Source organism: Geospiza fortis, unplaced genomic scaffold (assembly GCF_000277835.1).
Source record: "Geospiza fortis unplaced genomic scaffold, GeoFor_1.0 scaffold2, whole genome shotgun sequence".
Classification (NCBI taxonomy): domain Eukaryota; kingdom Metazoa; phylum Chordata; class Aves; order Passeriformes; family Thraupidae; genus Geospiza; species Geospiza fortis.
The window spans coordinates 1,834,288-1,861,001 of record NW_005054366.1 but is presented as its reverse complement, the minus strand read 5'-3'; the positions used below and the strand labels follow the sequence as shown (position 1 = coordinate 1,861,001).

General features: G+C 44.5%; 1 protein-coding gene across 1 annotated transcript in view; it reads left to right on the top strand.

The window, feature by feature from the left end:
* MEGF11 (multiple EGF like domains 11) overlaps positions 1 to 26,714 on the top strand; it is a 195,571-nt gene that overhangs the window by 86,350 nt on the left and 82,507 nt on the right. The window contains exons 7-9 of the mRNA XM_031059657.1: positions 15,606 to 15,834; positions 17,746 to 17,866; positions 22,902 to 23,038. Of these exons, the coding sequence (XP_030915517.1) occupies positions 15,606 to 15,834; positions 17,746 to 17,866; positions 22,902 to 23,038 (487 nt within the window). The remainder of the gene's footprint in view (positions 1 to 15,605; positions 15,835 to 17,745; positions 17,867 to 22,901; positions 23,039 to 26,714) is intronic.

Below are 26,714 nucleotides of genomic sequence, written 5' to 3'. Positions count from 1 at the left end.
ACTGGGATAATTCTACTGTTACAATCAATACATGCTGATTAAACCAGTTGTGTCTGTTGGGTAAATTTGCTGCATCATAATTAGAATTATTAATTAAAAATAGGAAATCAATTGACACAAATTAAGCAAAAAAAGAAATTTGCTTTATTTCTTTGACACTCTCTCCAGAGGCCTCAATAACTGTGACAACAGGGACGTGACCGAGTGGCATTTGTCAGTTTTTTAATGCTGTCCTGAGTTTTAAAAATTGACTTATAAACCCTGCTAATGCAGCTCCCAGGAAATCAGACAGGAGATGTCTTGTGTGCAAGAAGCAGCTATTTATTTTATTACAGTCAGTCATTATTCCCTGCCTATCCAGGAGTAAAAAGCAGGAGTCATGTGCGTGGCACTGGGGAGGGGAAGCAGCTGGGGAGCGAAAGCCTTGGGGAGCAAGATGAACTCATCCCCTTCCCACGTTGTTTTCTGTTTTCAGATAACAAGGATAAACAAATTGATCATTTCTGTGCTGGTTCTAATGAGCTTCTCATTGCTGACTACTTCCTATAATGTGCTGGTGACCTTCATTATTTTCAGGGACACATTATGTGGGACACTAAGGCAGGGACAGCAGGCATTCGTGTGCTCTTGCATTCAGCTCTTTATTTTCCTCTCCGTTTTTTGGGATTTTATGTAGTTGGGTTTTTTCCTTCTTTTAACCTATCTCAGCGTTCTTTTCCTACATACTCTTTCTTCTTGTTTCCTCCTGCTCTTAGTGATTTCCCTTTTTCTGTCTAATACTTTCCATGCCTTGTTTTCCTCCCCCAGTTCTGCTTGCACACACGAAAGCAGGAAAGTGCAGGATTATTTTGGGTCTTCATACTCCTGTGTTTTGCTCACTTGCACCCAAATATTTTCTCTGAGCTTTCACACCTATGAAAGATGTGAGGGCAGAAAGAACAACTGGTTTGGGTAAATTGTGACTGGTCACTGCTGGTGCTGGTTAATAATTCTTTAGTAATCATTGGTGGTAAACTGGGACTGTGTTGTTCAGCCCGGAGAAGGGACGGGTCCAGGAGACCTCAGAGCCCCTTCCAGGGCCTAAAGGGGCTCCAGGAGAGCTGGAGAGGGACTGGGGACAAGGCATGGTAGGACAGCACACAGGGAATGGCTTCCACTGCCAGAGGGCAGGGATGGATGGGATCTTGGGCAGGAATTGTTCCCTGGGAGGGTGGGCAGGCCCTGGCACAGGGTGCCCAGAGAAGCTGTGGATTCCTGGGAATGTCCAAGGCCAGGTTGGATGGGACTTGGAGCGCCCTGAGATAGTTGAGATGTCCCTGCTCATGGCCTGGGGATGGATGATCTTCAAGCTCCCTTCCAGCCCAAAGCATTGCAGGAGTTTATGATCTCATTCATACAGCTTTTCTAGTCCTAAACCTGTTTTTTCAGGTGTTTTACAATAACAGTATTTCACTGACGTGTATTTCCAAGACCAGTCAAAAGTAAGAGCAAATAAAAATGTCTTTAGTTTAAAAGCCAGGACAGATTGAGTGGTTTGCACAAGAATCAGGAAAAGCAGAGTTGTTAAAAGCCCCAATTCCAAAGACTTATGGCCATGTCTCAGGCAGGCTCAGCAAGCTGCCAGTTTGGACCTCCCTGGCAATGGAGAACATATGGAAGCAGGAGGATCCATCCACTATATCCGAGCACAACTGTTGAGTACCTTAAAATTAAGCTGTAAAACCTGGGCATCAATAAAAATCTTTACAGCACTTGTGTAAATAGTGTAAAATAAGGTGGATGTACTCGAGCAGTCAGAACCTGAGAGGGGAATTCCGGCAGCTATGCTCGGGGTGAGTTGTGCTCCCAATGGGAAGTCATAAAGAGCTCCCATGAGGAAAATGGTCCCATAATTGAGACTTGAGAAAACAAGGACTTGGATCGACAGCTCCAAATCTTTTTTACTCAGATTCCGCATGGCAGTATTTTGTGGGCAGCAGCTCGACACTCTGTTGCCAGGACAAATCTGAGGATAAATCAGGTTATAAGGCTACACTGGGAAAACGAGTGGTGTCTTTTGCTTTCCTTTCAGTGGGCTGTGGATCAGGGTAATTAGAGTTTCAGCTTTATAAATCTCTGTCACAGCATTTGTCACATGTCACGGCTGTGGCCCTGCTCCACCACGGGTCCTGTTGCCATAAGTGAGATGTAAACAGCCATCAGTGATTCCTCTGAAACTGCAGGGCAGGCAGGAACAAGTGCAAGGTTATCTCTCAAGGTGTAGCCATGATGAGCTACAATTACTGTTTTTCCAGAAGCTTTGAAAATGGAATTAGTTAGCTTATGCATGAAAGTGCTTGTTGTTTCTTGGCAGTCAAGTGCTGTTTTGATTTTTAATGAAATTCACAGTATTTGCATTATGAGGTTATAATTATTTTTGAGTCCATGGGTCTAAGAATAAGCCTGAAGTCTTTTGGCTAATCCAAGGAAAAGTAACACTAGAAATCTGTGTTTACCTCTGACATGCTTAAAAACTTGAAAAAAATACTGTTATCACCTGTGAATTGTTGATTGTAGAGCCCAGCTTTTAAAAATGTGCAGAAACTGATACCAAAGTTGGAAAACTTGAATCCTTTCCCAGACTGCTGCTAGAAAGTTGGCTTTAGCTCTTTCCACAGCTCCTCTTGCATTCCTAGGAAGGAGCAGGGACCAGGACATTACTCTCAGCACTGACCATTGGTGGCCAGAGCCAGCACAGCTGGGAATTCAGAGATTTTTTATGCACTCCCTAAAGAAGTGTTGCTGTGCTGCCTCCAGCTCCATTCAGCTGCCCCCAAGGAGTCATTCTGTGATCCACGGACCTGCTGGGTTCAGGAATCACAGAGTTGTGAGGTAGACTCTGGAAGGAGCTGATTGAATTGCCATGTTTACTGCACTTTCTCAACAACTTCCTTGCTTTGCTAGCAAATTTAAAAGGTTAAAAATGCAGATTTTTAAAATTATGTGCACCTGTGTTCTCAAGTCTCAGTGGGAAGTCACCTTCTTCAGCTTTTAAGTGCACAGACCCAATAATTTCCACTACCTTGATCCTGATCCCCCAGTTTAATTTTGTGTGCCTTTCAAGAGTCGAGGATAATTCTTGGGCTTATAATGTTGCTTTCAATCTTCTTTCTCTCAGATCTGCCTAGGAATGAGTGAAATGAGTCAACAGTAGAGGTTTTTTTAAGCCTTCTTCAAGTTTTACACCAGCTCCCTGACAGAAAATGTTAGAATTCTTTTAGTTTGACAGAAATTAAGAATGTGCCAAACAGAGGAGTCTGCATAGATGGGAGTTGCAGAACAATTTCCCCCTTTTTCTGACTGTGAGGTCTCTATAAGGGCAAGTCCTTCTGGTGCAATATGAACTTAATTTTAATTAACAAATACTTGAATAAACTCCAGCAGTCTCTGTCTGTGGAGTTTTACTGCCTTTTGGATCCCTTGCCTTGCAAAAATTCCAATTGTGCAACCCTGGCAATCAGCAGGGAAACAAAACCTACCAGGTCCCAGCACAGTCAATGGAAAATTTTGCAGCAAATATTGTGTAACTTGGGTTTGGTTTGTTAGAGAGCAAGTGAGGGAGAAGATCAGCACAGGTCTGTAAGAACCTGTCAGGGTTAATGGGGATCAGAAGAAATGGAGAGAAACAAACCTGGAGAATCCCAGATTTCCTTAGAGAGAGTGGTAGAGCTGGGAGCTGGAAAACCAGGAGGGAGAATCCCAGAAGTGTCACTCAGTGTCCCAGCCCTGGCTGAGCAGGATGGAGGGGCTGGGTCCCTTCCCCAGCATGTTCAAGTCCTGCCCCAGCCACGTCCCACTGCAGTTTGCATCCCAGGGATGCACTTTGTATCAACTTTCCGCTTTTTAAACACTGCTTTTGATGAGAAACAGAAGAAACACTTTATTAATTAATCTCTGTATACATTAAAGAGTCATTTTTTATCTGTTTAATTCAGCACAGGACTATAAATGTAGTGAAAAAATATACTACAAGGTACTTACAGCATAAATTGACACTTTAGATCTTGGAACTGTCCTATCTCAGTGCTATCACTTCCTTTCTGGGGAGTTTTGTAGTTTAATGTAATTTGACTGGCTGAGTTCCCCTTCTATGAAATGGTGATTAAATAGATTTTCCAGGTCATAGATGGACCCTGAGAATTAATCAGTGTTTGCATGGGACTCTGATGATGGAGGCAATTCTGTTAAATGTGCAAAACCACATTTACATACCTACAGACCCCACATGTTCTGATCTTACTGCGCAGTTTAGAACCCAAATAGTTGTATATTGTCACTTTTTTATTACACCAGCATACTTTGAATTTTCTTTAGTAATGTACTCTGAATAATTAATCACTCAACGAATAATTATCCATTCCAAATAAAACAACTTGATTACTAAGCCTGATGAGGAAAATCCAGTCAGGAAAGAACCCTTTCAAAAACAACAACATTCTGCAGATATCCTTAATATTTAAAGAGTGAGCTATATTTAGTAATTCTTCTGAAGCATGGGGAGAGGAACGGATGCTAATTTCCTGTGTCATCAGATTTGTGCATGTGTGTCAGCAGCATTCCTAAATCACCACCCACCACACAGTCACCATCCCACAGTCATCAGGAACATCAGCATTTCCCTGGGTGGTTCCTCTTGTGGGCTCGTGCCTCCTTCTGCTCATGGATTATTTGATATTTGGGGGGTTTGGTGTTTGCTCTGCTCTGAGGTTCTGCGGGGAGCAGGGCACCTTTCTTAGCCAAGGAAGCAGCAAAGTTGTGGAATCAGAGTCATTTTCCAGATGGCACTCACTTAACCCACAGAGGCCAGCCCTTATCAGAGATGATTAGAGATGATGGAAAGAAATTCCCTGGCTGCAAAGGGCACTGGGGTGAGCCCGAGGTGCTGCTGATGGCACTGTGCAGCATGGCCAGGGACAATTTAGGTGATGGTCTCATCAGACAACCTCTTTGTCCCTGCGATTTTTTAAAGGTGTTTCTCTGCTGCCACTAGGAGAATGCAGAGATCTGAACCTTTACGGGAATCTGGCATTTAAAACCTTTAATGCACAGGTGATGTGCTCTCTTCCAGCAAAATCCCATTCACTTCCCTGCTGCCATCCAGCCAGAAAGTCATGTGTGTCTGTTTTGCTCTTTCCTTGTCAGTGGCAATTGTCACTATAAAAGCAGAGAAACTAAATTAATCCAGGGGTGAAGCTGTTCCACAGTTCCTCGGGCTGCAGAATGGACACCCCAAGCCTGGGAAGTGGAGCTGCTGTGTGGATTGTCCAGGTTTCTGTAAGGCTGACCCATGGATAATGCTGCAGGCACAACCAGGTTGTTTGTAAACAATGAGGAAAAAACATGTGGAGTGATGATTTCGTGTTTCTGCCTGCCTGACACTTGATGGCTTAATGCAGGAATCCACAATGGGGAAACTGTTCCGAAAGCACCGGCTTCCATATGGCTGGGATTTTGTCAAAACATTTCAGCTCACTACACCCCTAACTGATTGTGAGCATGAACAGTTTTGATCAGCCTGTTTTTCAGAATGTAAAACAGTTTAAGAATTGTCTGTTTTTAACATCATAACAAAAAAGTTTCACTTCCCAGTTTAGAGCAACTTCTGCTTTAGAAACTGGCATTAATTTACGCTTCTGTGAACAACATTGGAACATGTTGGGAAGTCAAAATAAAATATCAAGGTTTAGACATCCAGTGTCAATAATTTATGAGACAAGACTTTCTCCTCCTGCCTGGCTCTCCAGAAGGAAACCCAGGCCCCACTGATGGGCAGAGGAAGCTGAAGGGACACAGGCAGAGGTGCCTGAATGTTCTGCCCAGCACTCGGAGCTGGTGCTTTGCTTGCTGAGGCTGCTCTGCTCTCTCAGCATTTGCATCCTAAAGAAGTGGTGCAGGAGAGCTGCAGCACTGGTGCAGTGTAAGGAGCTGCTCTAGGGACACTGGAATTTTTCTGGCATAAACCTCTCCTGGTGCTGGGCTCTGTGTCCTCTGCCTTTCCCAGCACACCCAGGGACACGCAGGCTTTGGCTCCTGGTATTTTAGCTATGCAGTATTTGTCTGCCTCATGGTTATCTCTGTATTAAAAGCACATCCCACATCTCTCTGCCTGAGTGGTGTGAAAAGAGAGTGTAATATTCTAATATTTCAGTATTTTTGCCTTTTTTTTCCACCAGTAGTTTCAGACTTGCTATTTTCTGTTGGTAAATATCAGAAAGGTTTGCAGAGACTGTGCTGAGTCTCACAATGTGTTTAGATGAGTGAACGTTCCAGTTTTTCCTGGGTCACACAGGGCAAGACTTTTTTACAAAACTGTTTCTTTTTCTGTGCCTGAAAGGAACATTACTATTAATGGTTTATAAGAGAAAGGCAGCAGTGTATTTAAGATATCTTGAAGACATTAGGTAACATTAAAGAGCCATGTGAAGGTTCAAGTATGCCCAGAAGAAAAGAGAACAGCAAGTAGCTGGTGTAGATACCTGCACATAGCTTTTTGCAAGCCTTTGAACTGTTTTAGATATAAAAGACACCCCTTTTTCAAAGGCCACTGGGCTTTCTGCTGCTCTAATTCTCTCTGAATGTCTGTAAGTAAGAGAATTCACACTAGAAAAGGTAAGATTTTTCCTAGATTCAGTTGTTGGAGCAGAACATCCTTTAAGCTGATATTGTTCAGTTGGAGAGCAGGCCACAGGTGACCCAGTGAGAGGACAAAGGGGAAGGGTTATAAACTAAAAGAGGAGAGATTTTGCTTAGATGGTAGGAAGGAATTCTGCCCTGGGAGGGTGGGCAGGCCCTGGCACAGGAGCCCAGAGAAGCTGTGGCTGCCCCTGGATCTCTGGGAGCATCCAAAGCCAGGCTGGGCAGGGCTTGGAGCACCCTGGGATAGTGGAAGGTGTCCCTGCCCATGGCAGGGGGTGGAACAAGTTCTTTAAGGTCCCTTCCTACCCAAACCATTCCAGGATTCTATGATTAGTCATTAGGAGGGAATTGTAGGAAAGAGATTAAGTGGTTCTTTTTACTCTCCAACTACACTATTGGAAATAGAAGCTAATACCACAATCCAGTGCTTACTTTATGTTTCAATATCAACACAATAAAATAAATCGCTTATTTACCATCTTAAAAACGACCAATGAGTCAGGGCTGTGAGTTATGTTATGCATGAAGGATGTGCTTACCCATCCCCCTGAAGGGGTAATTTTATGGTACAATTTGCAGCTGCTGAGGTGGATCCAGCATTTCTTCCATTCCCATGTCTTGATTTTCCCCACTGCTCAGTCAATCCTGCTCATCAAATCCAGGTCTCAATTCTGCTCCCTCTGCTCAGCAGCTGCAAGAGAAGGGACACATCCCTGCATGGGAAGGACAGGGAGAGGGAACATCCTCTACCCCTTGCTGTAGTGACAAGAAGCTTTTCTCCTTTAAGCACTGCTTTAACTGCATAAGAGATATTGCCTATCTGGCAAAACATCAGCAGGGTGACCTTCGACAAGGCCGGGTTTGTGCTCTGTGAAAAACAAGGAGCTGAGCACATCCCCAGAGCTTGGCTGGGCAGGGCTGGTCCTGCTGGATCCTCTGCAGTCACACAGGCTGGAAAGGTGACTCCAGGGGTTGCATCAGGTTGCTTTCCACATGCTGGATTCCCAGGTGAAGCATGAAGTTGTCCTGGAGGAGGATGTGCCTGAAGGGCAGCCAGCCTGGGCAGCCTCCTGCAGCTCCCAGTGCCCCTGTGGGTCTGCTCCAACTGCATCAAAGTCAGCTGGAATTACTGAACCAGGGGGGGTTGCTTCTGCTCCCACAACTGCCTTGGTTGTTTATTTAGATTATTTAGAGTAGGAAGGAGCCCATGTGGATATTGCATGTGGCTTTTACACACCAGGCATGGCTGTTGTGTCAACAGCTGCAAATCTCCAGGGTCAGAGGCCTCTCTGAGCAGCTCTGCTGCCACCACCCCTGAGCCCCTCCAACACTAACTTTTGAAGGCTGCATCTCCTCCCTGTCCCTGTCCTGCAGTGTTTTAGGCATATCCACTGTATTTCTACCCCTTCTTGCAGGCAAAACTGATTTTACTTCTGTGCAGAGGCATTACCAGAAAATTTCATTACCCAGTCAATGAAAACATCTAAAGTCCATTACAGATGTTGAGAGAGAATGTTTTACCCAGTTGGAAGACTGAATTTGGAAGTAAGTTACTTGCAGATATTATTATTACAAGCCTGTCCTAGACAATAATAATGAAGTATTGATGGAAGTTTTGCCAGAGCAAAGACTGCTGGGTTTCATACAGAGGAAAGATAGTATCTTCATTTAGTTTTATTAGACTCTTGATACTCTGCCCATGTATTTTTTAATTCACCACAGTAAAATTCTAATTAAAGAACAGACTTTGCCTCCCATTAATATGACACTAAAAAAAAAAAAACCACCAACATTTTAAAGAATGCAGCATCTTCTCCACAAAAATTATAATGAGAAGACAAGCTGCCAGTGTTGTATAGAATGTTGTCGCTCCCTTATGAAGCGTTTCATGATTTTAAGATCCTTGTAAGATCCAGAGTGTCAGTAGAGTTAAAGGCTCATTAAACAGAGCAGTAATTTCTACAAAAAGAAATAGGAAATATTCTCAGGTTTTTTTAATGTTCTAATTTTCACTTCTTTTGAAGCGTCTGTCAAAATAACTCTTAGTAGAAATTCTGTAAGCACCACACTTCAATATCTGTCAGGAGTAGAAGTTGTTTCTTCCTTTTTACTGGTTCCAAAATATATTGAGTTCATTACAGGATTTGATGAGGCTGACATCCAAATACTTAACTTTTCTTTGACTTGGAGTGATTTTGTTTTCATTTATCCAAAAGACAAACCTCTGCTAGGTAACTGCTGTAAGCATTCCACGGAATACCAGAGGAACATTCTTTAAACAAGAATTACTTTGGAAAGCAAATGTTTCCTCAGAGGATACTAAATAAACTGCAGGGTCTCTAAAGTGCTGAGCCTGAGTTAGGTACCACATGTTAGAGAGTCAGTGACTAATGAGATCATGATCCAAATTAAATCAGGGCCCAAATCAGCCACATGTTCTGTATCTGATTCAGAGCAGGAACTTCAGGGAGAATCAGCAAAATCTTTCTTGAAGGATGAAAATCTGTTCTCCTGTCCTTAAGAGGAAAAAAAAAACCCTAAACACAAAATGAGGTTGATTTCTTCCTGTGAGTAATAATTTATTCATTTTGGGAAAAATCAGCTGATGTTTCCTTCCCAACTTTCCATTTCTACCTGATGAAGACTGATCCATAAACTGGGAGGATGAGGCTGATTGCAAGTCCTGCCAGCCTCAGATTAACCCCAGGGGTTTTCCTTTTGGGTGGATACACAAATGCATATTTACATATGCAAAATACATTCTCTGGGCAGTCTTAGAGTGGTAAACACCGAGACTGGCATTTTCTTCATTATAATTGTGTGAGCTGTGACTGAAAGTCTGGCTTTGGAGATAAAAGGCATCCAGGATTGGGAACCTTAAGGCTGCAAAGCTACAAGCTCAGAAGTCAGCAAGTGCCAGGGTACCCTGAGCTCACGTAATTAAAGAAAATATCATAATTCATAGGCTCAAGTACTGAATTACTGCTGTCCTTCCAACCTTTAATCTGACATTTTATTTTTGTGACACCAGCTCCATAAGTCAAATGTCTTATTTGCATGGGATGCTCCCTGTTTGCTTTGGGGACCAAATGAAAGCAAATGAAGAATAAGAAAAATCTCTTCAAGAGTGTCATCAGGCTGATGTTCAGGTGCTTCATCAGCCAGGACAGAGCAAAGCCCTGACACGTGGGTGATGGACTGAGAGCCCAGGGCTGGCACCCTCCCCGTGGGCCACTTACTGCACAGAGATTAAACAGCCAGTGGCCCTTGGCTGCTCCCAGGAAAAATTGTAAGAGGAGTCCTGCTAAGGCCCTGAAGTCTTTAATTTCAGATTGCTTTTCATACAGCTGGAATCTTTGAGGAAGGCAGGTAATGAGTTATCCAGGGGTGGCACTGAGCAGCTGCAAATTGCAGTTTTTATAGGTTGATTGAGTACAAGTGAATTTTCACTGGGGACGGCTGAGCACACCCCTGGGTATGGGACAGTGGGAGGTGTCCCAGCTGGTGAAATGATGGAATTACAGTGTCGGTCTCTAAGCGTTTGGATGAACATTTTTGAAGGGCACTTCTGAAAATCCTGGTTATTTTGAGTGTTATTAACATGTGTTAGATGTTCCAAGGGTAATCAGTCTTTTGAGACAGGTTTTTTGGGTTGGAATCAAGCAGATCAGCAAGTGATGTGTCAGTGACCTGGCTCATGCCTTTAGCAGTGTGTTGGTGTCACTTGAGGGGCTCAGCTCTGCTCAGAGCCAACACAAAGTGCTGGGAAGTGTCATTGTGGGGGAATTCCCTCTTCATGGACCTTGTTCCAAACCTATTGCTTGGCTTCTGTTTGCAAAGGTGTAAACTGTCCCAAAAGGAGTCATGTTTGTGCAGGGAGCAGACCCAGCTCAACACGGGGCTGTAATTCTGCTGAATAAAGTGCAGGGAATAAAAACCTAATTGATTATTTTAAGTTATCCTTCATTATATTCAGGTATATGTTTTACCTTTTGGCGTTTCTTTGCCTGCTTTGCATTAGCTTAGAATCAGATGGGTCAACCATCTGATTCTAAAACTGAATTAGACAAAAAAACCCCACCCAGAGCTAAATCCACATTTCACCTCAATTCGTATGCATAGAATCATTTTACAACACTACAGTTACATTAAGAGGAGAATCTAGTTCTAATTTCAAAGTAAATTCTAAAATAATCTCTCTTAAACCATGTCCTCCTAGATTTAATAAGTTAATTTTATTTCCTGTTTGCATTTTTAAGGGCTAGTATCTCATTTAAACATTACAAACTGAATTTGGAAATATTCCAGAATATTGATTATTGAATATGAGCGTGTTCTGTGCTTTAGCAAATTTGTAGAAAGCTGCTTTAAAGTGTGGATTAATTGAAGTTCCCCATCAGCCCAATATGCTCCTGAGTCCTTGGGCCAAGGAAATCAGGCACTGGGTTTTTTCAGCTGTGCCTTGTGCAGGATGTTTGTGAACATCCCACTGACTTTGCAGACCTGCAATACAGAACTGGCCCTGGCTATAAAAGAGCCACAGGGAGGCTGATGCTGAGAGCAGAATAAACTCAGACCTTAAGACCACAGGTAGTGGTGCTGCTGTGATAGAAGATTCTGTTTTCATGTTAATGGTGTGTGTGCAGTGATGGAAAAGCTCTGGAACTCCACTTTTGACTCTCTCTCATTGGGATAAGTCACTCCATAAATGTCACCCCTTCCTTGGGAGTTCTTTTATTCATCTGTTACCTTTTCAAACTCCTGTGTTTGCTTCAATGTGTCTGACTTGTGCTGCTGGACCGGGTACTGGGTGTCTCTATTGACCCAGAGCTCAGCAATTCCCTCCTCATCCCTACAGGGATAAGCAGCCCTTGGGGGGCACAGCAGCACTTCCTCTGTGTCCTCAGTGTCTATTTACCAGGACACAGCTGCCAACAGGATGCCATGCACAGCCACAGCAGGAACATTTCTGCACTGCAGGAGTGGTTAAGCACTGGAACAGGCTCCCCAGGGAAGTGGTGGAGTCACCATCCCTGGAAGGGTTCAGAAACAAGCAGAGGTGGCACTTCATGATATGGTTTAGTAGGCATGGGGGTGTTCAGTTGAAAGTTGGACTTGGAGGATCTTGGAGGTCTTTTCCAACCTTAAGGATTCTAGGATTTGATGATTCTGTTTGCAGAGCCTGCAGGAATGAGCCCTCACTTCAGGAAGGAATTGAGGTTTCAGAGTGGGAGTGGCAATAGGAGGAAAACCCTTGGTGCTGCTCTGAGCAGTCACCTCTGAGGAGAGACTCCCTCTCCTGTCACAGCACCCTGTGCACACCAGTGTGATTGTGCTTGGGCACCCAGCTTCATCCCTCACAGAGCCACATTCATTTTTACTGGTGACAGCTCATCTCCAGCCACATTTCCAAAGGTGAAAAAGTGAGGAAGTTAGCACGTTTGCCAGGGAATGTGGCACGTACCTGAAATATGGCAGTTCCCTTCAATGTAGCGTCTCCCAGGAGAACAGGGGCTGTTTCAGCCTCATCCCTCACGGTATTGACATCCCCACATGCAGCTAAGGGGACCATTTGTACCTCCGTGACATCACCTCTCTCAGGTTGCTTTCCTTATTGATGGTCTGGTTAAAGTCTCTGTATCATTTTGACATTTTTAATGGCATCTGCATTTACAGCAGAGCGCTCGTGTGAGCTTTAATCAGCTCTCTGTTCACACGTTGTTGCTGTTATTATTTATCTCTATTACAGTAACTCACTGAGGCAATCAACAAGAGCAGGATCAGACTGTGCTCGGCTGGGGCTGAGGTTTAAAATGGTCTCTCCTTGTCCATGGGAGACCTTGCTGATGATCCCAAAGTGCAGCAGGGTCCCACGGCTCTGCACCTGCTCTGCTCTCTCTCTGTCCCAGAACCTGGAGTCACTGTCACACACCAGCCAGGACTTGCTACACTCATGTATAGAGAAAAAATACCTTTTGGTTGCTGAAGTCTTTTGTTTCTCCTGTTTTAAAATTCTCTACCAGGAGCTACTGGATCCCAGTCCTGTACCCGGTTACACACTCAATTACTCTCACACCTGAGCAAGCCTGCTGAGCTCGGTGGAGTTAATTGTATGAAGAAGTACTTGGATTTCAGCTTATCATCCCTGTATCTACCTTGTAGATGTATCTTGCTAAAGGTACAGAAGTGCCCACAGTGCAGATCTCAGAGTTATCATTATATAAATATCACACCATGTGCCAGTGAAATGACTCCACAGTCATTGGAGTCATTGGAGTCACTGCAATGTGGGACTTAGAGGAGAAGGGAATGAAAAGCAGCAGCAACTGATAAACTTTGAGCAGCAAAGATCTTATTTTCATGTGAGGTAACTGCAGTGTAGAAAATCAGGTGAGGTTGAAATTTCATTAACCAAATTTTACACTGACATATTGCTAACGAATTTCACTCAATTCCCTTTGGTGAGATTGTGGGATAAAATTTGCTACAGAGAAGAAGCAAACGTGACCAAACACTGCTTGTAAATAAGTGTTCAAACAGGAGGGACTTACAGAAAAGAAGCTGTGTTTGGTGCAGGCGCTGTACAGTTGAAACAAGATGCTTGAACTAATGATGGGGAATGGTTTTCCCTTCCTACAAATGGTTTTCTTTTTCCTTCACTTCCTTTCAAAGCGAAAAACACAAACCCAGCAGACAAATCAGATGCTTGGAGCACCCACCTGAGACATGAAAGAGCAAGGATAGAATAATACCTTGTAATGAGTGTTATTTATTCATATTAGGGGAATTAATTGCGACTGGAGCTGTATCAGCTCAGAAGAAGCCACAGTCTGCAGCTGGGGCTCTGATGTGAGGTGTGGGAAGGCAGGAATCAGTCCCCAGAGCATGCAGTTTGATCCCTGAATTCCACTTTCCTGTGCTGAGGGACATCAGCTGTGCTTGTGTGGTTCAGGTTTGTGTCCTTTATGGAGGTGCGGAACTGCATCCCTCAATGTTCAAGTTGTGCAGAAAACAAATCAGTGTTCTGGAATGGAAATTGCTGGGGAGCTCCAGCAGCTCCAGCAGCCTTGCTCCCTGCCCCAGAAGGCTCACACAGCTTTAGCAAGTGTCTATGTGAAATAAAGATAGATCATCTCTTCCCACAGATTCTCAGTAATAATTTAAGTCTTATAAAGAGTAAGATTTTGTTTGCTTGGCTCCCAGTGGTGTTAGAGAGGAGCTATCATCCCTGCTTACAGCTGGGGGGAGGTGAGGCAAAGCAATAAAGGATTTGGGATGAGGCACGAGTGGGACCGTGCACAGGGGGACATGGTGTGCTCTGCTCCCTGCAGGACATGCAACTTCTGCACCTGCATCCCCTAACACCCTGCAGATCTTTTGGAGACCTCGCAATTGTCTTCTGGGGGTTTATTTCAGCTTTTAACACTTGCTCAAGAAACACGAATTTGTAAACTGGTAATCAGCAGTGCAAATTAACTAGGAGCTGCCTTCTTTTTCTGCTGGATATCCTCACACTGACCAAAGAGTATGCTCCTTCTCAAAATGAGGGATAATAAATAAAAATGTTGCCAAAATTATTGGATAGAAGCAGTTTTTCAATGTGGGTTTATAGCCAAGTACTGTAGAAGGAGAGGGCTATGTAATTTCTAGGACAAAAGCACCAGGCTTAAGTGAGCTTTACATTTACCTCACTAATCCTGGAAACAGATCCAGGGCTGAGAAGCAGCAGCTGGTGTCACCTGGGATTAGTTTCCATGTTTGCAAATAAAAGAGTTTGTGAAGACAGCCCTGTTGCTGGGATTCCACTCTCCTCTCCTGCCTGGCTGTGGGATTTACACCACTCGCAGAAGGGTGGTGAAATTGAAACCAGCTCTGAGCACAGCCAGCTGTGCCTGGAAAGCCATCAGTAGCTGTGTCCTTCCCAGTAGCCTGTTCTGAACAGGATGAGGATTTTCTTCATCCTTGCCACAGCTATGGTGAAAGGCTGCTAAGTGGAGGGTAGGGCTGCTGAAGAAATCCTTGTTTTCCTGCAGACTTTTTGCTGAGGAAACCTTGAGCTCAGGTGCCTGCTTGAGCTCTGTTCAGTGCATGCAGCTCAAAGAGGTGTTGTACAGGTGCTGTGTCAAGAGCAAATCAGGAGAAACTGTTCCTGTAGGGCTGACTTCCCTCTCCCATCCTCCACATGCTCTTCCAAAGAGAAGGGATCAGGCAGGATTGTCACTCTCCCTGTGCCTTACTGCATTCCATAGGGAACCTCCTCTCCATGTCAGTGGCCAGAGGTTTGGGGTCCTTCTGTGTTGCTGTTATTAGCACATGAATTACCTGATATATTCACTCCATACCTTCATTCCTGAGCTTGGGCAGCCTCAGGACGTCCTGTCTCCAGTGTTATTTTATTTCCTCCCATCTACTTAGTCCAGACAACAAAAGTAAATAAATAAATAAATAAATAGATCAGAAAACAACACCAAGGAGAAAGCTTTCTTTAGATTATCTTGTATGTTATCTTATGGGAACATAACAAAGAAACAATATTTGATGACATTATTAAATTGACAGGATTTGCTTGGCAACACCACCTGCCATTAAGTGCACTGCAGGCAGGATGTGACCCTCTGCATCTAATTCCACTATAAATTCATTCCTTCCAGCAATCTAAGAGCACTAAGAAACAGGATATTAAAAGATTTCAGGCCTGATCCAATAAGGTGTTAAACAAGTCCTCAACTTTAGGTATAACAGTGGTGCCATTGTGTCCTTGCACCCTAAAGCTGGGTCTGGGGGGAAGATGCTGAACCTGGGTTTGGGAGGAAGATGCTACACCTGGCTCTGGGTGGGGATGCTGAAGCTGGGTCTGGGTGGAGATGCTGAAGCTGGCTCTGGGTGGGGATGCTGAACCTGGGGCAGGGGCGGGCAGATATTAAAACCAGGTCGGGGGGTGAATTTGGGAGCGGGGGTGTGCCAGAACGAAGCGCTCTGCAACCCCATCACGGGCGCCTGCGTGTGCGCCGACGGCTTCCGCGGCTGGCGCTGCGAGGAGCTCTGCGAGCCGGGCACCTACGGCAAGGGCTGCCACTTCCAGTGCCAGTGCCACCACGGCGCCACCTGCGACCACCAGACCGGAGAGTGCCACTGCGCCCCCGGGTACACCGGCGTGTTGTAAGTGCGGCCGGCGCGCTGGGACTGCCTTGAACTGGTTTGGGTCGGACGCGTTTAACGCAAGGAGTGACTGGCTGAGTTTACACCCTGTTATACACTGGCCTTTGGAGAAATCATAGATCGGGATTTCAGAGAGAATGGATAAAGGGAATCTCTGTTCTTGCTGCTGGTTATACCTGTGTCCCTGAAGGCAGCCTTCAGAGGACTGGAGAGGGACTTAGGACAAGGGTGTGTTGTGATAGAACAAAGGGTGGTGGCTTTAAATGGGATATTGGAAAGGAATTGCTCAGTGTGAGGGTGGGCAGGCCATGGCACAGATTGCCCAGAGAAACTGTGGCTGCCCTGGAAGTGTCCAAGGCCAGGTTGGATGGAGCTTGGAGCATGCTGGGATAGTGGAAGTCGTCCTGCCCATGGCAGGGAGTTGGATCTGGCTTTAATGTCTCTTCCAACCCAAACCATCCTGGAGTTCTATGATTCCATGCTATTAAAATATAGTGCTAAAATAAGCTTAAAAATAATTTATATGTTCCAACTTGTGCAACAGCTCTACCTGTTCCTAATTTCAGAATGTGAATACAATCCAAATTGCAGTGGAGTTTTTATAAGCAGTTGGACTCTCTCCTCATTAGCAGTCCAGTGCAGCATCAAATGGGACTTTTCCATCCCCAATTTATTTGACTTTCAATCTAACTGAGAAACCATTGCTGTTAACTATATCAGCTTAGTATCTAGGGGGTAAATTTTAAGCACAGAGAGCAGGGATTTAGCGGTGTGACTCCTATTAACTTTAACGAGAATCATGTAGCTAAATCCCCATCCACCACACGGAAAGTTTACCAGTAGGATTCACAAAATCTGCATATTAATTTTAGGACAGCAAGCAATAGTTTCTTATTTAAAATTGCCCACAGTGTAACATCAGTTCTCATTAGAGATCTTTCAGTAGCTTCAAAAGTAATTATGTTTTCCAGAATTATTTAAGGGGAAAAGAGAATTTAGTCACTGAATTTGGTGGGAGATCTATTGTAGGTGAGTTAATACTTTTGCAGTCTATTATTATTTGTTGACCTGCATGAAGGGGAAGGTAAAAAATAAGGACGGAGTTAACCCTCATAAATAAGAGATAGGCCTGGTGAATATTTTATTTAGTACCTGATTTCCTCCTAGACTTGTGACCTCAGTCGTGGAAGCACTCGCTGCTAAGGACTCCACTTACTCTTGGGAGTGCTCCCCTTGACATCAGGGGTCAGCTCCCAGCAGGGCCAGCCCCTGGTGTTGTAGGAACATCCTTATCAGAGGACAGTCAGCCGGGGGACAACATCCTGTAGTTTCAGCACCTCGGTGCTGAAAGCTCAGATGTGCAGATGTAGGAGACCCTGGGTTTTGGAGGGATTACCCCCACATTGCCCCCCACGAGTACTGAGAGAGACTGAATGAACTTAAATAGCCTTTAAATGAGGTTGAGTCCTTGCCAGTCCATTATACACTGCAAATGTTAACACTCAGTAGTGACTGGAGGAATTTCAAGCGTTTTAATCCCATCCTTTTATTCTGTTTGCAGCTTCTTTTATTGCCATGTCATATAATTCACATTGAAGGCTTCATCCTGCAACTCGTATTTTCCTGGGCTGTTTTAATGGTTATGGGTTGTCCTGTGGAGATGGGTGGGTTTTGGTACATGCAGAAAGGTTACACACATGCATCAGCCTTACAGGGCTGGATCCATGGCACATAAACAACCCTAGCAGGAATAAAAGGAGTCACAGCTAATTGGCAGTGCCAGCTGAGCCTTACTGAGGGTTCATCATTTGCATGAGCACTCCCATGATGACCTGTGTTTGTGTTTTCCTCATTTGCTGTTCCCTGTAAGCTCTCTAAGCTGATCTCTGTTTCCTGTTCTCTCTCCCAAAGCTGCGAGGAGCGGTGTCCCCCCGGCAGCCACGGAGCGCAGTGCGAGCTGCGCTGCCCCTGCCAGAACGGGGGCGTTTGTCACCACATCACTGGGGAGTGCTCCTGTCCTGCTGGATGGATGGTGGGTACTGCTGTGCGTGCTCATTGTTCACTGGTTCAGCTGATGTGTGCCAGCCGGGCTCTAACAATTCCCAAACTGGAACCACATTTGCTGGGTGTGCACAGCACCTGCACAGACAGGCCACCACTTTGGGATCTTCCACCTTCCCTGGAAGTGTCCAGAAACATGTGGGTGTGGCACCTGGGAACAGGAGTTAGTGATGGGCTTGGCAGTGCAGGGGGAATGGTTGGACTTGATCATCTTGGGGGACTTTTCCAGCCTTGGTGGTTCTGTGATTCTCTGACTGGTAGGTGCCATCACAGAGTTTAAAAACAACAGCATGCCACAAGACAAGAGAGTTGTCTGTGAGTTCCAATTCCTTGGAATGCTCCTGGCAGCCTTAGACAGTGCCCTCACACAGGACAGAAAGCTCAAAGGCCAGCTCAGCACTGTCAGAGGCACAAAGTGTCCTGTTCTCCTTCAGGGGGGAGGGGGAAGCCAGGGGGAATCCGAGGCTCAGGCAGGAGCAGAGCTGAGCCCAGGGCACAGTTCAGTGTCCTGTCCTTGCCCAGGCACCACTGCCATTGATTGCCAGAGATTTGCTTGTGTCAGGGCTTGCACTGCAGAGAGACAGCTGCCCTAACCTTTAATCCTTTGTGTCAGGAAAGCAATGCCAAGCATTTTCAAAGTCCTCAACTTTATCAATAATGTAATAATGAACTCTCTTGGGGCATGCCAAGTCTCACAGGCCTTCATCCCATTTAGCTGTACTAAACTTCCTGGCATTTTTCCTGTATCTGACAATTAGTCTCTTGGCAAAGTTGCTGGATTTTAAAGCATGCAAGTACTCTGAATTTTTTATTTTTACATGGAAAGCCCTGCAGATCATCACAGAACTGTGAATTCTGATGAGGACCCTCTACCTGTTCAAACATACAAAAGCTGAGAGAGGTTTATGTTCCTTTCCATTTATACATCTACAACTTTGAGGTCAGAAGTACCAGCTATGAGATGCTGCTGTACATCAGCAACAATGTTCTGTAGAAGAACATTGCTGTCCTTAATTTTTGGTGGAAAATATCTCTAACTAGAGAGCTGGAATCTCTCTAACACCACCCATCATGGCAAGGGTGGTGATGAGGTTATTCCATTTCAAATGACAAAGGCAAAACTTGTCAGAAGTATGAATATGGCCCCTTGCCCTCACCTGGCAACCAGTGGTGGCAAAGAAAAGGTTCTTTCCTTGAGTGCTGGAGCGTTAGGAAAACAATTCACATCTTTCTGAGGGCCTAGCAGTCCATTCTGGCACTACCCCCTAAGAAATGATCAATAAAGTGATTCACATAAAAATATTACTTTTTTAATCTCTTCTCCTGCATGCCAAGATTTCTCAGGATCTGAGGTGTTTTGCTGTATTCTTTCTTACTTGTGTTTTATCAGGAGTTTTCTCCTCTTTTTCAAAATGAAAACGTCACTAAACAAATAAGAATAGCAGAATAGAACAGTAATTTTTAGATGTCTCTTAGGGTGCAGCACAGACCCTAAGAAGAACCAGAGCACTGCACAGCAGCTGTGGTTGTATTCTGGCCCAGTCCCGCCCAAGTTCTTACAGCCTGGAGTTCTTTTATGCATTTTTAGGAGCCCAGAGAGACTTTTCTGAAAACTGTGTTGTTGGCTGCTCTGTCCCTGGAGGAACCCTAGAGTTAACAATTGATGTTTGAAACAAGCATAACTGAAAATGGAAGAGAAAGATCAAGTATTCTGCAGAATGAAACTGAAATTATAAGTAAAAGCACTCAGCTTGTAAATGTTGAGATTTTAAGTATAAAGGGTCTCTCCAGGGTTTTAATGAAAAGCTGGTAATTCAGTGTACAGGGAGGGATAACAAGTGTGTTTTCATGCTATATTTTTAACTCTTGGTGGTTGGAAGGGTTTGGGAAGTGAGACATGAGGGGGCTGTAAAGGAGCAGGCGAGATGGGATTGCCAGACAGCATTCATTTTATTTCACACCACGGGTTTCTGTGACACCAGGAATTTTACTTGCTGATTTTGAGGCTTGAGACTGCACACATATATATTGAATATACCATCATTTTGGAAGGAGAGAATTCTCCCTAGATTTATACAAGTGCAAATCCACTTGGACTTTATTGCTGCTGGATGAACTGCAACTTTTATCCTTTCCTAGGTTGGCTTATTAACAGGAGCTCAGCTCCCTTGGGGTTTGGTGGGATGGGGAAGGGAAGGCATTGACTTTAAAAGGAGGAAGTTCTGGGGTTCTGAGGTTCTTCCCTGGATCTGCCATCTTCAAAGCCTGGTTCTTTTATGACTTGTAATTTCTTTCCTCCCACCAGTGCTGAATCTCCCAGCAGCAGGAGTTCCTTGGATGGTGTCCTGTGGGACTTTACTGCCCCATGGGTTCCTCACCAGGAGGATGGTGGCCAACAGCCTCTGTTGTTGAACAGTCAACAGAACGTGGCTTCCAGCATCCCACAATGTTGGGCTTGTTCCACTTCTGTGCCTTTGTGGCTGTGGAGTTTAGTGGGTGGCTGCTTTAGGGCCTCATTAACAATTTACAGGTTTAATTCTATACATCTTTCTCATTTGCAATATTAAATTCTCCAAGCGCTCTCAGGAAGTGGGGAGAGAAGTTAATTTAGCATTTACAATGCTTCTCAGAAGCCCTTTTGAAGGACTAGATCTCTGTGCTCAGGAAAGCAGCAATATTTCCTGATGTGACAGAACATTTATCACTGGCAGCTCCCCCTGTTTGGCCCCAGACCCCCTTCCCAAGGCATGGAGGTGCTGTGGTAATACAGCACATTCTGCTCATCACTTCTCTCCTATTGATTCTGGCCATTGTGAAGCATCATTTGTATTTTTGTCTATTTTTCTTTCTGTTGTGGATTTTAAATGTGGAGGTGTCTGAGAAAATGGAGAAGGAAAAAAATCTTTTCTGGCCTACAAAATACAGGAAACAATGTCAAAAGCAGAAGCTGATGAGATCAGGACCTTAAAAAAGGTGCTGATGGGGTGAACTTTGCTGATTAGATGTATAAGCAGCAGGAAATGTTGGTCTGACATTTGATCCTCTAGAGAGAGATGTTTTGAATTCCCTTAGTACATATTAATGCAGAAAGTACAGCTAAAGATTCTCTTGGCTCCAGGGGGATGCATCCCAGAGTATTGCTTTCTCATCATTTGTTGATAGAAATCCTGTTCCTTTTGAGACATGAAGGGAGAAAGTATTTATTATCAAGACAAATGGACACTTAGGTTTTCAGATATATAGTGTCGTGTATTACTCAAGTCCAGAGACACCAGTTTTTAACTCTGTAATCTGAAAGTTCTTGAACTGAGGCCAACCTGTCTGTTTTACAGCCAAGGAGCCACATAGCCCTGGTTGGGGAAGGCTCAAAGTATCTGTTTTATGGTGACATTGAAGAGCAGCCTCTTCACTTCGGGGCTGTTGATGCAGCTAAACTTCCCAAGCCCCAGGGAGTGAAAGCAGCCATTATATTCCTGGTTTATATTTTGAATAACTTGTGTCTGATAACGTGCTTTGTTCAAAACCCAGAGGCCCCAGGGCTTGCTTAGGGAAACAGAGAAATTAAACCCAAATAATCCTGTGGCCAGACACCGTTTCTGTCTCATGCTGGGCACTGTGGTGGCACTGGCAGCAGCACCACTTGCTGCAGATGCCAAACATTTTCCATTATAGGACCACAACTTCAGATCCCAGCACTGCCAGGCTTGTTTTGGCTGAAGTTCCTCAGTTGGATGCCAGCCTCAGGCTTTATATTTGCTCACAGGGAGAAAAACATTCATACAACTTCTAAGAAAGTCTGGGGAAATCCTTGTAAAGCCTTGATACTTGGCAGAGACATTATGGGATACCTGGGGGGAAACCACCTGAGACTGGCAGGTAAATTTTCCAAAGACACAACCCCACACGAGGGTGAGCATTCCCTGCCCTGGGGCTGAGCAGCTGGAGCAGGGATTACCTGGGAGCTGCTTTGTTTGTGAGCAGTGCCAGGGGCACAGCAGGGACAGTCTGGCTTTGCTGCACTCCCAGGGCTGGGTAAGCAGGGAGGGGAAGGAGGAAACATCTCAGAGATGAGCATTTGGGTCTGGGTGGAGGAGAGGATTGAAAGGATGGGTTTGGAATAGACTGGAATAAAGAGGCAGGAAAGCAGAGGACTGGGAGCGTAAAATGGGATGTGGAGTTGAGGCAGGTCAGGGACTGAGATGTGGCTCCAGGGTTGGGGATAAGGAACTGGGAGGATGCTGGATGCTGCATCCTGTCACTGTTTAGAGATTAGGTAGATATTCCACTGCAAAATTCCTGTGGCTTTCCCAAAGCTCTGGCACATCCATTCTGTGCTGCTTTGAGAGACGGATGTGTGGCTGGAGAGAGCAGAGGAGAATATCTGTGGAGATGAAATGGTCATAAAGGTCTGTGTGAGTGTAATTGCCACACTTTTGTTCCCTACCTGAGTGAAGGGTGTGAGGGGCGGTAGAGGAATGTCCAGCCTCCACTTGGGTTGGATGAATGAGACTGGCTGAACAGGAGAGATTATCACAGACCATCAAAATCAGTACAGCTACACCCTCCCAGTACAACCCTCCCAACAATCCCTTCCTTCCCAAACCTTCTCTGTGCAGCTTTTCAGACTCTCCATTTCACAAAAACCCCAGGAGCACAAAGCAGCCTTGTAGACTTCTCTGGTTGCCTTCAACTTCTCCCACATCTTGGTGTGGCTGTCCAAGGGGCAGTGCAAGCCCAGCTGCAGTTTGTGGGGGAGATCCAAGGAAGAGAATTATCCCTGAGTGTGCAGTGGTGAGAAAAATCCCTTCTGGAGTCAGGCCAGGCAGGCATTTACTATGGTAGCAGAGTTTTCAGACTGTCGTTAGCACATCTTATGCAGATAAAATATTGCTGCTACACTTACATCTAGTTTTAGCAAGAAGGACAATAAAATTCCAAGCTGCATCGAGAAATTTATTGCATTATGAATGTTGACTGAAATATTGCTCTTTCTACAACCTTACCAGGGACTGGTGTGTGCACAGCCTTGTCCTCCTGGAACCTTTGGAATTAACTGCAGCCAGGACTGTCCATGCCACAACGGAGGGCACTGTGACCCCGTGACAGGAAAATGCCTGTGTACAGCTGGCTATATAGGAGACAGGTAAAGATCAACCCCCAAAGCCTTTCATTTTAACCATGGACTGTCAATATTTATATCCCTTCTAGGACAATCTTCCTCCCTGAAAAATGGTGTTATGTTTCTATTGCTCCAATTAGGTTCATCCTTCTGAAGCACTTCAAGCAATATAAATGTGGCAATGTTATTACTTTTTATTGGCAATGCTCTCCATTTACAGGGGTTTTTAATATAACTTTTAAAATTTAATGGATTAAATTTAATTTAGATATTTACAGTGATAAATTTAATAGAGAGCATTACATGTTTACAAGATATGTAAATGAAGTATCTTTATACAAATTAATATCCTCAAGAGTAAGCAATGCTGCAGTTTAATGTCTCCTTCATTCTTCTGTGCTGCTGTAGCACTGATCCATCTCAGCCACCAGCAAAAGGTGATAAATCCTCAAAATTTATAAACGAGAGCCTTCACCCATGAATCGATCAGAGCAGATGATAATATTGTTTTACCAAGGTGTCATGGATTCAGCAAAATGACTACACAGCAAAGTCAGTGAGGGATTGCAGCACGTGCTGGCTTAGCCTGCAGCTAATCCTGGCTAACAAAGGTTGGGAAGTGCACTTAAAGCAGCTCTCAGGAGCACTTTGCACGGGACCTCTGGCACCAGGGTTTGCAGAGATGCACAGCTCACCAGTGGATGTTGTGCTAAAGCACTTTCTCCTCTATATTCCCTTTTTTATTAGCTCTGTACTGACATATGCTACAATTATATTTTTGTGCAACAAAGCTCACTGGAGTTTCTCATCTCTGCCCTCACTGAATAATCAGCAAGTTGTTGGAGCACAAACATCCAACCCTCAGCCCTGTGGGAGGGTCAGAAGGCTGCTCCTTCCCATTACACATGGAGCTTCCCTGTTTCCATTTTATGGACAGTTATAATTGGAGGGAGCTCTGGAGTTTATGTCAGGGTTTGCATGGGATTGAATATGGAGGAAATACTAATTATTTCCAAGTAATTTAGAGGAGAAGACATCAGTGTGCCTCTCTTCCCCATTCTCCATCTGGAGACTGTTTCCAGACATGAGGTACCATATCATTCCTGTTTCTCTTGCTCTTTGTGGAGACTTTTCCACTGCAGGAGGCAGCTGTGCAGCCTGGGCCTTTATAGTGGGGGCCACACTTGAATCCTGAGCTGCTCCCAGTGCTGGCCATGCTGGGGGAGGCTCACAGAGCCTCTCTTCTCTCCTCATTTGGATGTTCCTCACCCTGATGGAATCCTGGCTGTGCATGGATCAATGCAATCAAGTGTTGGAGCTGTTGGGAGCTCCCAGCCAGCAGCCTGCATCCTGTTGGGGATGAGGAAAGGAGATGGGAGGAGGATTTTACTGCTGACTGCCCTCAGAGAGGGGCTGGAGGAGGCAGCACAGGGAGAGACTGAGCAGAGGCACCTCAGGGAAGACATGGCAGGAGCTCACAGGGGTTGTCCTTGAGCAAAGGGAGTGTGGACTCATGACTCCCATGAGACTCATGAGGCCTGTACTTGGAGAAAAGTGAGAGAGATTCAGACCCTAAAGAGAGATGTAACTTGGGAAGACAGACAGTAAAAAAAATAAGGCAGAATCAGTTGAGGGAAGTGGAAAAGAAGTGAGGGAAGGTCACATTCTGGATCTGCATCCAAGCAAAACCCTTGGGAATGGCTCACCTTCCCCATCCCAGAGCAGGGAAGTAAAAGACACTGAGAGGAGAGGCAGGGGAGCAGAAATGCAGGTGTGTGAAAGGATGAATGAGAACAGGATTGAAAAGGCAAACAGGCAGTTAGGAAAGCTCTGCTGCTGCAGGGTAAAATTGGATTAGCCTAGAAATTCCTACCTTTCTAACGGGTTCCTGCAAAATCAGAACATGTTCATCTCTCAGCCTTTAATCCCCCTTCCATAAGGGAGGAGAAACCTCAGGTCTGTTGTATCCAGCTGCAGTTGTGCTGCTCCTTGGGGCTGGGCAGCCCTGGTTTGTACTGGCTGTACTGGTTTGTTCCGAACACACACCTGCCTCACCTGCCTGGGGGCCCGCTGAGTTCAGTGGGGGACAAGGTCTTTAAAGAGTCTGAGTGGCTTTCCTTGGTTTTGTGTTCACACCACAGGGACAATGGGACAGACCAGGCAGCTCTGAGTCTGTTTTACCCTCTGCATCTCCTGCAGCTGTTGCAGTGTCACAGCAAAAAGGAGAGCAGGAAAATCTGCTGCACAACAAAACACTGCCTACTTTAACATTTCACAAGGCATTGAAAAAAATCTTAATAATGACAGATACTGTGAATAACAGCAATGAAGACGTAAATACATTTTACCTACTATCATCTTAAAATTGTCAATAAGTACTATATAATGCTCCAGTTCATCATCATGTGCAGAAGATAATAACACACAGTTAGATAAATATCTGTGGAGATGAAATGGTCATAAAGGTCTGTGTGAGTGTAATTGCCACACTTTTGTTCCCTACCTGTTTTCCAAGGGTGGCACTGCACTAAATCTCTAGGAAATTGGCAGCACTGTTAATAACTGCAGGATGCTTTGTGTTCACTGAAATGACTGGATCTGTCATGGAAATGTGTGTTTTACAAACTGGAAAGGAATAATAGCAGAGGCACAGTTAGAAGCTGAGAATGGAGTGTTTCAGAATTGAGTGGCTCACAGGAAAAGTGAGCATGCTGGTTTAGCTTTGTTTTCCATATTGCCCTTAAATCGAAAGATTGAATCTTAACAGAATAAATCCCACATTTATTAGAACTATATGGGCAAATTTACTCTCCTGTTGTCATGTTTGTACTTGTATCTCTTATCTCCAGGTTAGTGCATTTTGGCTTTTCATATTTGTCTGTGCTACATAAACGTGATCATTGTTCCAAAACAAAGAGGACAGCCTAAAAAACTTTGCAGCATTATTCCTTAAAAAAATAAAATTGTGGGGGAAAATGTAGAAGCATGTACTAAGTTCATCTGTTAAGCATGCTGTCTTCTGTTTAATATTTTGTGAAATTGCTTCCATTAATTCTACAGGTGACAGCCATATTATCCTATCCCAACCCAAATAATTATGGTACATATTAAAGTTCAGTGGATATTATAATAGGAATCTCCCCAGATAGGCAGAAAGCAATGTAAATTAAACAAGAAACATAACTAGGGCTTAGCAGCTCATTTTGTAATTTAATTGAACAATGTATCTAGTTGTTAATGGTGCTATGGACACATTAGATTGATATGTTGCAAAGGAAAGATGTTTAAGTAGAAAGCTAATTCATGATTATTCTCCTGTTCCAGAGGAGTCATTATTAGTATTCTTTGTATAAAATTCATTAGCGGTAGCTGCTTGATCTCCAAATAAATAAGTTGGTTAAATTGTTAGTAGAAAAAGGCTAATTATGTAAATGGATTAGGTCGTCAATATTTCATTTCCAGATGCTTTTCTCCCTGCTAGGTAATGCTTCATCTTCTATAAATATAGAATGATACAGTGCACTATTGACTAAGAATTCACCCCGTGGAGCTCAGAGCTCTCCTGCTCACTCAGGGTCTGTGCAGCAGTGGGGACATGAGGAGCTTCATTGTTCCTCCTTGCATTTCATTTGCTGGGAGTGTTCCAGCCCCACTGTTCCCATTCTTTTCTGGCTCTTTCCTTTGCAGCTGAACCCCCTGA